Here is a 13,164-nt window from a genome sequence, read left to right as displayed (position 1 = left end):
CTTTACCACAGCATGAAGTTGCCTCAGTGCAGACGAGTTATAAACAACTAAAATACAAAAACGACAAAAAAGACGAACAAATTTAAGACCCCAACATGAGGGGGTCCCTGGTGGTGAGGGGGACCCTGGTGGTGAAGAGGTCCCTGGTGGTGAGGAGGTCCCTGGTGGTGGGGGGTCCCTGGTGGTGGGGGGTCCCTGCTGGTCAGGAGGTCCCTGGTGGTGAGGAGGTCCCTGGTGGTGAGGAGGTCCCTGGTGGTGGGGGGTCCCTGGTGGTGGGGGGTCCCTGGTGGTGGGGGGGTCCCTGGTGGTGAGGAGGTCCCTGGTGGTGGGGGGTCCCTGGTGGTGAGGGGGTCCCTGCTGGTCAGGAGGTCCCTGGTGGTGAGGAGGTCCCTGGTGGTGAGGAGGTCCCTGGTGGTGGGGGGTCCCTGGTGGTGGGGGGTCCCTGGTGGTGAAGAGGTCCCTGGTGGTGAGGAGGTCCCTGGTGGTGGGGGGTCCCTGGTGGCGAGGGGTCCCTGGTGGTGGGGGGGTCCCTGGTGGCGAGGGGTCCCTGGTGGTGAGGAGGTCCCTGGTGGTGAGGGAGTCCCTGGTGGTGAGGAGGTCCCTGGTGGTGAGGAGGTCCCTGGTGGTGAGGGGTCCCTGGTGGTGGGGGAGTCCCTGGTGGTGAGGAGGTCCCTGGTGGTGAAGGGTCCCTGGTGGTGGGGGGGTCCCTGGTGGCGAGGGGTCCCTGGTGGTGAGGAGGTCCCTGGTGGTGAGGGGGTCCCTGGTGGTGAAGGAGCACTGAGGAGAAGAGATCTGCGGTGCCCTCTAGTTCTCATCTTGAGGACATGATTGTGGGGTGAGCTTCCTGCCCAGAGGAGCCCCTAGGCCTGCTGGTCTCTGGGCGGGGCGGAGTCTTCGTGCTCCTGGCAGCAGAGCTGCCCCGTGGGGGGCCAGGACTGCAGAGCCCCCTCCTGATGAGCCCTGCAGAAGGAGTTGGGGCACAGCTGGCAGAACGCCTCAGAGGTTTTCCCGCAGACGTCACAGTGGTGCCAAGGGCAGTCCCAGCGGCCTGCAGGAACACAACCATACAGGTCACATGGTAAACCAACCACAACAGTCACACCTAAGCACTGATCACACTGCCCCCCCCATATCCCCCCCCCCCCATATCCCCTCCCCCGTCCCCCCCTTCTTACCAAAGGGCCTCTTGATGCGGTCCAGGCAGGACAAGTGGTAGGCCTTGGTGCAGCTTTTCTTGTCGCAGAGAACCAGCTGTCCTCCGTCTCCACAGCGGAAACACTCGTCCTCAGACGGCTTCTTCCCATCGTTCTTCGTCCGCCGCCTCTTCACCTTCTTCTTCCCCCTCTTCCCTCCTTTAGGTTCCGCCTGCCCGCTCTACGGACACACGCCCACATCAGCCCCTGGGCGGAGCCTCCTCGCCCAAACAGGTTCTAACCCCACCCCTCTTCCCCAGGGTTTTGCTTACCTTGGGCCGGTCGCCTAGGAAACCGCTGCAGTTGGGCGCCCCGCAGCGACACACTGTCTTCTCGTTGCCAAGGCAATCCAGGTTGTAGTTGAAGGTGAGCTCAGTGCCTGGACAGCAGCAGCACATTTGAAGTGGTATTAGAAACATGTGAATGTGTCACCTCAAAGCCCCCGTGGTGTTTGAGCAGCAGCTGTGGAGAGGCTCCACCCACCTGCCGGGATGTGGCACACGGCAAACAGCCCCACCCTGGTGTCTCCGTTCACCGTCCACTTCTGGGTCTCGCAGTTGGGCTGGCAGCTGTGGTTCATGAAGCGCGAGTAGTTGCCTTTGGGCCCGGCGTCAATGATGCGGTCCTGACAACACAGGTGCAAGCTAGGAACCACTGGTGTCGTCACAATCCTCAAAGTTTGACTTTGATACAAAACCTTCCCTTAATATCTCAATACCAATACTGAAAGGCACACAGCAGAAACCTAAAACATCAGGACAAGTTACAAAATACTACAGAATATGAAACTTTGTTTTTTCAAACTCATTCTTAGTTAACTTTTTTTTAAACTTTTTTTTCCCTCCAAGCAATATCTCGTGATATTCTGCTTACGTAGTCCCCACTCCTTCAACAGTAATAGCTAGCTGCAGTAAACATAATAACATGTTGTGTTGTTTTCTATAATGTCACACATAACTTGAGTGTAACACTCCCAAAGCAGCACAGCTGTTCTAGCTCCCGGGCCAGGGCTTTGCCACGTGCAGACAGACCCAGTCCCCCAGCGAAGCAGCACCCAGCCCAGACAGACTCCTCCCAGACCCGGGGGGGGGGCAGGTCTAACCTTGTAGATGGTGAGCATGTAGAAGTGCGTGATGTCATTCTCCTGGGCGTGTCTGATCCTGGCTCGACACTCCTCCTCGTCGATCAGCTCGCCCACGTACTCGTTCACAAACTCCCCCTGAGGGACGCATACGTGAGCCAGCAATCTGACGTGACAGCGACCCCAGCTCTGACACTCACAGGCAACACAGAGCGGTTCCTCAGAAGAGAAAGAGAGACACTCACCTTCCTGATGTCCCTGAGAGAGACTAGACCCCAGCCCTTGCCGGCGGTCTTGACGATCTTGGTCTCGGGGTAGAGGCGCTTGGTGAAGTCCTGGTTGCAGCAGCGCTCGGCGCTGGGGCACACCTGGGGGTGGCACTCGTACATCAGCATGCGGTTCAGGCACTCGGACTCGAAGCCGCACGGCTTGTCGTCGCTGGGCTTGCAGTTGCACTTGGGGATCTCCGACACGTCGGCCGTGTACACCTGCACCTTGCCAAACGGTTTGTTGACCTGCAGGGACACATGGGGCACGTGAGGACGCCGGTTACCCAGACAGCCAACCTGCGAGGCAGGGGGTGGAGGAGAGGAGGAGAGAGGGGGGAGTAGAGGAGAGCAGGAGGGGTGGAGGAGAGGGGATGGGGTGTGGAGGAGGAGAGGAAGCCGACCTTGATGTACTTATATGGAGGTGGCTTCCTGTTGTTCTCCTGGGCCTCCTTGGCCTCACGCTCCACTTTCGTCTCCTTGAAGCGAGTTTCAGCCTCCAGGAGAGCTGCACACACACACGCACACACACACACACACACACACACATCAAACATCAAACTTTATCTTCACATGCATCCTCACCCCCTCCACCAAAGCTTTGAGCTATTAGCATCAGGAAGAAGGTTCAGAGTGCCTCTGGCTTTAAGGTCAATACATATACAAAACACATCACACACACTCAATCAAAAGAACATTTTCTAACATAACATATTAGACAATAAAGCTTTCTGAATCTTGAATCTTACAGAGGGAGAAGTTGAAGGACCAAGCTGGGTACCGGTTCTTACCGTTCTTGAAGACCTTGCCGATGCCGGTCTTCTGGTGCTTGTTGCTGCGGTCGCCCTCCATGTAGGGGAAGACGCGGCCCTGGTGGGTCCAGAAGTAGTCCCTGGAGCCAAAGAAGAAGACGGGGAACTCTCCGATCTGGTGGCGCAGGTGCTGGATGTTGGTGGGGATGGAGCGAGGGTGCCTGATCTCTGCAGGCCACCACCTGTGGAGCACAGCACACTGCTGTAGGAGGTGTGAGGTCTAAGGTGGCCGTGGTTACGGTCCGGTCTCTAAGGAGGGCCATGGTTACGGGGTACAGTCTCCAGGCGGCCGTGGTAGCTGACCTGTAGTTGCCCAGCTTGACCCAGATGATGTCGCGGTACTTGGGCTTCTTCCCGGCCCGGCAGTCGTTGCAGAACCAGCTCCCGTCCGGCATGGCGATGTTCAGGCAGTCTGGGTGGAATGCTGCAGGACATGACTCGCAGCAGAGCAAACGGCCGCCTGCAACACAGGACACGCTTCCACCGTTATAAGTCGCTAGGAAGTAGCTCGGCCATTTAAAAAACTTGTGCAGGACGTCCCCTATCGGGATTCCCTCCGTCTGATCGGTAGTCGACAGCATTTTCACGTCACCTTTTGGTATTTCTGTGGCTCGCTTGGAACCCCTCGGGGCACCTGATTGGCTAGCTACCTTTAAAGCAGACGTACGAGGAACCTGATTGGCTAACTACCTTTGGAGCAGACGAAGCACCAGCTGACATTGACGTGGGAGTGGTGGCTGTAGCCCTTCTTGGCAGAGAAGTGGTTGGTGCAGACGATGGCGTTGGGGCTGAGCACCTGGCTGCCGGCTGCCACGCACAGGTCCCCCGTGTGATAGGCCACAGGGCAGCGCAGGCAGCGCGTCATTCTCCCTGCAGCAGCCAATCACAACACACTTCAAAATGTACACTTCCTGGAATGATTAGTACTTACCGTGATATGGTATCGGTACCAAGTGTGGTGTAGTATTCATATTGGCACCGGGTGTGGTGTATTAGTATTACAGGGTTACCGCTCAATTCAAGGTTATATTTTCCAAGACTTTTCCTTGTCTTTCCAGGATATTTTGCATTATTTTTACTTCAGGAAAATAAAGCCCCAACTCAACATTTTCTATACTGCTATCCTGTCATCAGAATCCATAGCGGTGTTAGTATGTTAGAGTACTGGGTGTAGTATCAGTACAGGTACTGTAGTATCAGTCTGGGTGTGTGTGTTTACCCTTGGAAGCGCGGGGCTTGGCGCGGCAGGCGTAGTGGCAGCTCCTGCAGGTGTGCAGCGGGCAGCGGAAGCCCTTGTTGTCAAAGACCGTGAGGGCGTCCAGACGCACGCAGGCCTCGTGGTAGAACTTCCCACAATGCAGCACGGTGCAGCGGCGCACCTCCCCCTCCCACTGCTTACAGGAGAAGCACACGTGCACCCCTGAGGGGGGAGGGGGAATAAGGAAAGACTCAGACTGGGTTCAGTGTCATCTCTCAATCCTTTCCTCCCTTCCTGTCTAGTCTGTGTGTACTAGTCAGTACTGGTAAACAATCCTGGATGTTAGGTGGTGTTCTGACCTGAGGAGCACTGGGAACACAGTAGCTTGCCAGGGGCCATGGGGGCAGGGCTGGTGGTGTGGAGGGCAGGGCTGGAGGTCTGGAGGGCAGGGTTGGTGGTGTGGGGGGCCGGGGCCAGGCAATGCAGGTGGAAGCTCCCACAACACAGACCCTCACAGGGGAACACGTCTTCCCCGGACAGCTCGCACACCTGTAACAACACAAGGTAGCCTCAGTCCTTATAGTCCTTACAGCACGTTCCCCTCAGGACCCCGGGTTCCCCCCAGGACCCCGGGTTCCCCTCAGGACCCCGGGTTCCCCTCAGGACCCCAGGTTCCCCTCAGGACCCCGGGTTCCCCTCAGGCGGGGGCCTCACCTGGCAGGTGCTCTCCTTCTTGGGCCCTGTGTGTTTCTTGGTGCCGTCGATGCTGGAGCTGGGAGAGTCAGGCCGTTCCTCACTGCCTGAGACCTGCACGACAACACACACACACACACCTGCTCTAAGACACACATCTACCTCACAGCCGCATACCTTGCACATACAGTATATATTTCTGCTTTCTCTTACTTAATGGTGCATTTATTTATTGTGTGATGAATTGTGTTTTGTACTTCTATATATTTGTATCGTAAACTGTTTGGATAAAATGTACCAAGAATTTCACAACAGGTCGTACTGTATATGGTTATGTATGTCACCAATTAACTTCCACTTAAGTGTTTTTTAAGTAGCTCCGCCCAGGTGGACCCTGCTCACCTCGGGGTCAGGAACGGCTGGCGCCTTCCTCCTCTTGGGCTGGGTGGGAGCTGGCTGGAGGCCTGTATCCTGCCTCTTCTTCCTCACGCGCTTGGGCTTGTCAGACAGGATGTCCTCTGCCGAGGTGAGGAGCAGAGCGGGGTTAGCACTCCCATGCAGCTGGTCTGAGACACCAACACAGATCACTACATGAGACACCAGCACAGATCACTACATGAGAGACCAGCACAGATCACTACATGAGACACCAGCACAGATCACTACATGAGACACCAGCACAGATCACTACATGAGACACCAGCACAGATCACTACATGAGACACCAGCATAGATCACTACATGAGAGACCAGCACAGATCACTACATGAGACCAGCACAGATCACTACATGAGACACCGGCACAGATCACTAGATCACTAGATGAGACACCAGCACAGATCACTACATGAGACACCAGCACAGATCACTACATGAGAGACCAGCACAGATCACTACATGAGACACCAGCACAGATCACCACATGAGAGACCAGCACAGATCACTACATGAGACACCAGCACAGATCACTACATGAGAGACCAGCACAGATCACTACATGAGAGACCAGCACAGATCACTACATGAGACACCAGCATAGATCACTACATGAGAGACCAGCACAGATCACTACATGAGACACCAGCATAGATCACTACATGAGAGACCAGCACAGATCACTACATGAGACCAGCACAGATCACTACATGAGACACCAGCACAGATCACTACATGAGACACCAGCACAGATCACTAGATCACTAAATGAGACACCAGCACAGATCACTACATGAGACACCAGCACAGATCACTACATGAGACACCAGCAGAGATCACTACATGAGACACCAGCACAGATCACCACATGAGAGACCAGCACAGATCACTACATGAGACACCAGCACAGATCACCATATGAGACACCAGCAGAGATCACTACATGAGACACCAGCACAGATCACTACATGATGGTGACCAGCACAGATCACTACATGAGACACCAGCACAGATCACCACATGAGAGACCAGCACAGATCACTACATGAGACACCAGCACAGATCACCATATGAGACACCAGCACAGATCACCATATGAGACACCAGCACAGATCACTAGATCACTAGATGAGACACCAGCACAGATCACTACATGAGAGACCAGCACAGATCACTACATGAGACACCAGCACAGATCACTAGATCACTACATGAGACACCAGCACAGATCACTACATGAGACACCAGCACAGATCACTACATGAGACACCAGCACAGATCACTAGATGATAGTTACCAGACAGTGAAGACTTATTGGTTCCCTTCTTCCTGGTTTCCTTCCTGACCTTCTTAGTGTTTTTCTGCTTTGCTGTGGCAGAGCTGTCTGGGACCTGAGGGGGACATACACATCATTACAGAGATGCACACTAGCCCTTCTACAGAGACACACACCAGCACACTAACTTTACTAGCACATACTAACTCTACTAGTAACATATCTGCACACTAGCTCCTCTAAAGAGATGCACACTAGCCCTTCTACAGGGCACAAACAGGCCACCACTGACTCTGATAACAAACCTTGAGTTTTTCAGCCACTTTGACCCCTCTGTGTCTCTTCCTGGGTGGCTCGTCAGCCGATGCCTCCAGCGCTCTCTTAGAGGGCTTTCTCCCCGGCTTACCTACACACAAACACAGCTGTAACATCTGGACAGGCATGATTAGCATGGCACTTTTGACAGAGAAACATGTGGGGTTCTGGTGGTGAAGCGTGGTGAGACCCAGACAGGCTCACCTCTGGGGTCAGCCTCCTGGTCCCCTGGAGCGGGCTGGGGCTTCTTCTTGGGGGAGGTGTTGGCTTCTGGGATGCTGGCAGCACAAGGCAGCGGCTTGGACCGCTTCTTGCCCCTCCTGACAGGCGGCTGGGATTCCAGTCGGGACTTTTTCGTTTTCTTCTGAGATTCAAGTAATTGTGCGTCGGTTGTTATGGGTGGATCCTGCAGGAACACAGCACGCCTCATGTGACTTCCAAACATGTTCTCGTAAAAACACACAGTCAGCAAAAACACAGTTAAATGATTTGAGGATAATAATAATTAAACTCTATAACCGACCTGTGAGAGGGACTGTGTTGGAGGTTCTTCTTTGGAGGAGTTTAAGGCCTTGGCTTTTTTTGCAAGCGGAGAAGCAGTGAGCTTGCGTCGACCTCGCCTTGCTGTGGCCTCTGTGTTTTGGGGGCGGGGTGTCCTCTTCCCCACAGAAGTGCTGTGTTTGAGGTGGGCGTTGGGGGCGGCAGGGCCGGTGGGAGCTGGCGGAGTCGCCTCGGGGCCGTCCGGGCTGGAGGGCAGGTCCTCCAGCACGCAGGGGTTCAGCCGGGGGCCGTCGGCCTCGTAGATGAAGCTGAACAAGGCCAGCCGCTCCTCCGGAGGCAGGCCGGCCGCTCTCTGGGCCTGGCCCATCGCCAGGCTCCACTGGGCCCGCAACTTACGAGGCACCAGGGGCTGCTGGACACAACAGATCACTGCATCATAAAGACTTACAGGATCAGGTGAAGGGTTTGGGTTATTGGGTATATATTAGAATATACGGGTAGGACTGCTGTCTTTTGAGTTGGTATGTGGCTAATGCTAGGGTCCCTCTACACCCCGTTTACACAGAGTGAGACTGCTTCAAATTCTACTGCACAGATGTTTTCAAACAACCTTGCTGATTGGTTTGAACAATATTTCATGCAAAATGTTTAGTTGTGAATATTTTTTAAATGTCAAGTGTAAAACACAGGTACATAAGAACTCCAATGAAACACAGCACAGTTAGTACAACTATGGGGTAGTGTGGAAGAAATTGGGATTTCCTGTGTGCTTATTAGTCATTGGATACTAGTTACCAAATGCAAAATAAAGACTAATTCAGACAAATAATTTACTTATTTTTCGGTTGCATTGTTCATCCATTTTAAAATAAAAATATTTACTAGCCAATGGCGACTCAAGCTTCATTGTGTCCGTAGAGGGTTGAGTTAGTATGTTCTCATGTGAGTTTGCTATTAATAAGAGTACAGTGTTTCCCACAGATTAGAAAGCAATTTGTGTGCGTGTGTGTGTGGTGGGGGGGGGGGGGGGGGGGGGGGGGGGGTAGTTACACAGAACTTATTTTTAAAATATATTTGTATTATGTTGGATGCTGTCCTCCTCTCCTCCTCTTTCTGGTTGAACCCTGAAAATATTGTAAACAATTTCTGCATGCAGGTAGCAACGCTGCTGCTAAATAACTATTTAGCTGGTCGGCTCCATGACGCCGGGTAAGTAGAGCTTGTGAGACAGCTCACCAAAAGAACGATGGGGAACCCACTTGTCTAGCCGATTAAGACATGTTTGTGGGTACCCAGCGAAAGGTAACCTCAACTTTCCTTGCCTTTAGCTACGGTACTAATGCTGAAGGCTCGCTGATATCGCATAGTCTCGTTGTTAACGTGTGCTGACATTGTGATTGTGTGTATGTGAGAGACGCGTGAGTGACAGAGAGACGGAGGGAGAGCAGGGAAAGGAAATGCAGCTGAACAAACATGCTGCGTGTTTTAAATATATATATATATATATATATATATATATATATATATGTGGCAGCTGGTGTTGATTCTGTGGCGCACCGCCACAAATTTGTCTATGCGTGGGAAACACCGGAGTAGATTGTGTCTATGTGCCAGGGTTAATAGATGTTTGGGGTCAGGAGAAAGTACTGGGTAAACATCCCTTGTCATGACTACAAGGACAACTCCAACTATAATCTCTCTAGTCTGAGAGTGGTTCTGGGCTGGGAGCTGTGAATCTTTTTCTCTGAGACTGTTGTAACATCATTACTGCCCAAATATCACTATCTATGTTTACATTCTTGTGCCCTGTAAAAGATGGTCCACCGGCCTTCAGAGCTGAGAGAGACATGATTGGGACCTAAGTCTGGTGTTGTGTTGTAATTTATTGTCAGAGGTCTGGTTTTCTCTACCAATCTGCAGATTTATAATACTTATTAAAATCCAGAACTCAACTGAACTTAGTCACTCCGTTTATGAAGAGACAGACGAAACACTTTGTTCATCTATAGCGAGAAGGGTAGCTTGAGGCGCCTAGAGGAAGGTACCTTCTGGAAGACTGCAGCGGTGGGCAGCTTTTTGCTCCGGCATAGCTGCTGGTACTGGTCCTCTCCCCTGAAGGACACCATGCTCCTCTCCAACATGTAGCCACGCTCAGGATTATCCCCAAAGTACTGGACATGGTACAGCAGTCCTGTCCTGCAGTTCACTGCAGACATGCACATACATACAGAGGCACACACACACACACACAGACCGTCAGATGAACCCCTAAAGTACCTCTCGTTTCTTAATGAATGAATGTAGACTGCCTTAAAACGTCACCAGGACAATGTGTTCTGTACCTTTCTGTTTGTGTTTGAAATGTTTGTTGAGTTCTGGGTCGATGGTGACCATGCAGGGCCACCAGGGGGAGCCTGACACCTTGGTCCACACCACGTCTCCCACGGAGAACACCACCTGCACCTCAGCCTTCTGCTCTGGAGACACCTGGAACACAGGGCAACATCACCCATTACGCTCACATCACATGGTAAACACTTCCATCCCCTGTTACACACTCCTGTGTCACACTCCCTCTCATCACGTTCGACTGTGGATCAAGAGTTTGCAGGTTCGAATCTCCCTGGTACATCAGCAAAATTGGTATGTTATTCCATTTTAAAAACCCCTGACCTTTGCTGCTGCAGATATTTCCCTTGGATGAGGCCTGGGAGACACCACCGCGGGGACGAGACAGAGCCGGGGTTTGGTCTGAAGCTTGGCCTTCACAGTCCTCCTCTTCCTCCCAGCCTTGGACTCGTCGGCCGTCCCCAGGAGGCCTTCGGGGGCCAGGTTGGGCCCCTCGGCACAGCACGGCTCAAAGCGTGCCACCTTGCCTTTGGCTACCATCTGGGTAATCTTGAGCTTGAGCTCGGGAGAGGCACCTTTCCGGGGGGGGCTGCCGTGCTGCGGGGGCGTGTCAGCCCCTTTCAGGATGGGGGGGTCGGGGGGGCACAGTTTGGGAAGCTTCTCCTGGTCCCCATTCAACACCCGAGAGGTAAGGTCTTTAAGCCTCTCGTGGCCGTGGCTGTGGGTGGCCATCTTCTGCAGGACACTGTCCTGGAGCGTGGCAGCCAGCTGGGCCGCAGCTTTGTCCATGAGCAGGGCAGGGTCGCCCCCCAGGTCTCCCCGGGCCCTGCGCCCTGCCAGGGGCTCACCTGGCTGCTTCATGCTTACTGGGTTCAGGGGAGCAGGCATCAGAGGCAGGGATCCACCCTTGCTATCCATCCCATCCAACACTAGACTCACTGTATTAAAAGAGGTTATTGGTCAGATTCAAAATGTAAATTCCAGTAGAAAGACAGGCTTTCCTAGTGGCAGGAAATGTCTTCATTAAGCAGATGATAACATTTTTACAGCCAGATCAAAAAATAGCAATTCACAATACAAAAACATTTATGACATGAAGAAAAAAAACCTGTCAAAACGATATGCTTCAAGGTATGCACCTGTCTTCACAAGCCAACCTCAACGTTCATCTAGAACGGAATAGCTGCAGTCTCGGTCGATAACATGCATTCGTCGTAAATTTGACCTCAGATAAATTAAGACCATTATTCATAACATAACGGAACTGAAGTCATTCAAATGAAATATAGCAAAGCAGTAACGTCTTACGGACAAACGAAGGGCCACAAAGTTCTCAGCCTGAACCGTTTGCGACCACGAGCAAAGAGGGTTGCAGAATCATGGCCAGAGCGGTGCAACCACATGCACTGAATCACTAGTGGACAGCGTGCACTGACGCCAACAGCATCCCTGGAAAGCCGCGGAAATTGTCTCATCGGACCGACCAGCAACCTCAGATGAATCCATTCATAACTATTTTGAAAGTCAGTTAAATAACTACTTTCCAAAATTCATCAGTTAGTTTGGCTTGGTCTACATGGATGACTCGCCATTACATATGTGCCCCATATACCACTTTGCTTTCATGGATAGCGAGCTAGCTCCAAACTATGTGGCTAACTTTTGCTAGTAGTGGCTACCATCCGTCACAGCTCATTTATTCAATCTAACTAGCTAGCAAACTTGCTAACTACCGTGTCGGTGACAACATTTGCACTGATATGTTCAGAAACATGTAGTGCATACAGTAGGTTGGCTGGCTAGCGACATTTGGTAGACAAAACCAATTTCCTCTAGTAGCCGAGTGACAAGACAGGTCAAGTCCAACTGCTGGATTGAGTAGCAAATGAATGGACACCCAACTGTTCCACCGAAGATTGTCGTTAGCTGTTATTAGGTAACGTGGGCTCGCTGACTCAAAAAAACAAGCGTTTATAGTCAACGAGTACAATAGTTAGTTATACTAATAGTTTTATACACTCAGCGAGCTATTTAAACGACACATTTGGGTGATGTCACTAACAATTAACATGTCGTAACCACCGCCAGTTCAAGTTGGCTGGTTAGCTAACACGTTCCCTTCCAGCAAACTAGCACAAGCTAACTCGTTCCACATTCAGTGTTAGCACAGTAGCAATAGCATTCATAAGAATACAGTAAGACCTGCTTCATGCTAGCTTGTTAGCCCATTGCTAATTTGCTTAGTAATTCAGACATGCTCTTTGAAACATTATCATACTGTTACATTTCGAATTACATGTACTGAACATTTTGTTTATTTACCTGTTGATTTTCCCGATAAATTATTCAACGGAGAAGTAGGCTTTTTCAAACATGTTGAAAACGACGATTTCATTCAACTCGAATCAAAGCTTGCGGGAAACTCTCCTCCCAATCAGCGCGAAAAATGGTCACTTGCGATTGGTTAGGAGTAGATGGAAGTTCAACCGGGATCTTTCAAAAACCAACCGTATCTAATGGCATCTCCACTGTTAAAAACAATTCAATATTTTTTTTTTTTGCCATTGCGGGACAAGTTAGTCATAGACAGCTCTCTCATTTTAATATTTTAAAATCCAATAAAAAAATATTACATGTTATTTTACTGTATCGTGAGAGAGAGCGAAGTTAAGCATCACTGACGTCACATAAAGTAGCCTACTCGCATTTCTTACCCGCATCGCCAGCGATAAACTATGGCTTATCAGGTCATATAATTATGCAGCTATTTGCTATTTTTGTGAAATATGCTGTTTTTCTTTTAAGGTACACAATAATGTTATGATCATACAAAGACTGTTTAACGGTGGTTGGAAACGTTGGTAACTTCTCGATTAGATCATGTGAAATATGATGAATGCGTTCTAACTTAGGCGTAATACTTTATGTATAGCTGATATTATGCTTAGGAACGTTTAAAATGAGGCTATATGAGTATTCTGTACTCCCTTCAGTGCTACAGGTTTTAAAGAAGTTGATTGACAGCTCCACTGACCGCTCAGAAGT

General features: G+C 51.2%; 1 protein-coding gene across 2 annotated transcripts; it reads right to left on the bottom strand.

The window, feature by feature from the left end:
• Positions 1-631: 631 nt before the first annotated feature.
• Positions 632-12,554, bottom strand: nsd2 (nuclear receptor binding SET domain protein 2). Of its 2 annotated transcripts, none has more exons than XM_047018318.1 (22): positions 12,442-12,554; positions 10,444-11,057; positions 10,113-10,257; positions 9,816-9,976; positions 7,793-8,182; positions 7,474-7,675; positions 7,260-7,360; positions 6,976-7,069; positions 5,646-5,761; positions 5,265-5,357; positions 4,910-5,099; positions 4,572-4,772; positions 4,043-4,222; positions 3,656-3,812; positions 3,332-3,534; positions 2,945-3,048; positions 2,520-2,789; positions 2,296-2,412; positions 1,677-1,818; positions 1,466-1,572; positions 1,176-1,374; positions 632-1,048 (listed from the first exon to the last, which is right to left on the bottom strand). In XM_047018318.1, exons 1-22 carry the CDS (start codon positions 12,512-12,514, stop codon positions 861-863), a joined length of 4,047 nt encoding a protein of 1,348 aa, XP_046874274.1. In that variant the 5' UTR covers positions 12,515-12,554; the 3' UTR covers positions 632-860. The 2 variants fall into 2 exon arrangements, with proteins under 2 accessions (XP_046874274.1, XP_046874276.1); XM_047018320.1 differs by having other exon boundaries at positions 7,793-8,179.
• Positions 12,555-13,164: the final 610 nt, after the last annotated feature.

The sequence above is a fragment of the Hypomesus transpacificus genome, chromosome 3, assembly GCF_021917145.1.
Source record: "Hypomesus transpacificus isolate Combined female chromosome 3, fHypTra1, whole genome shotgun sequence".
NCBI classification, from domain to species: Eukaryota; Metazoa; Chordata; class Actinopteri; order Osmeriformes; family Osmeridae; genus Hypomesus; species Hypomesus transpacificus.
The sequence above is the reverse complement of the archived record's forward strand: the minus strand, read 5'-3'. Positions and strand labels throughout refer to the sequence as shown.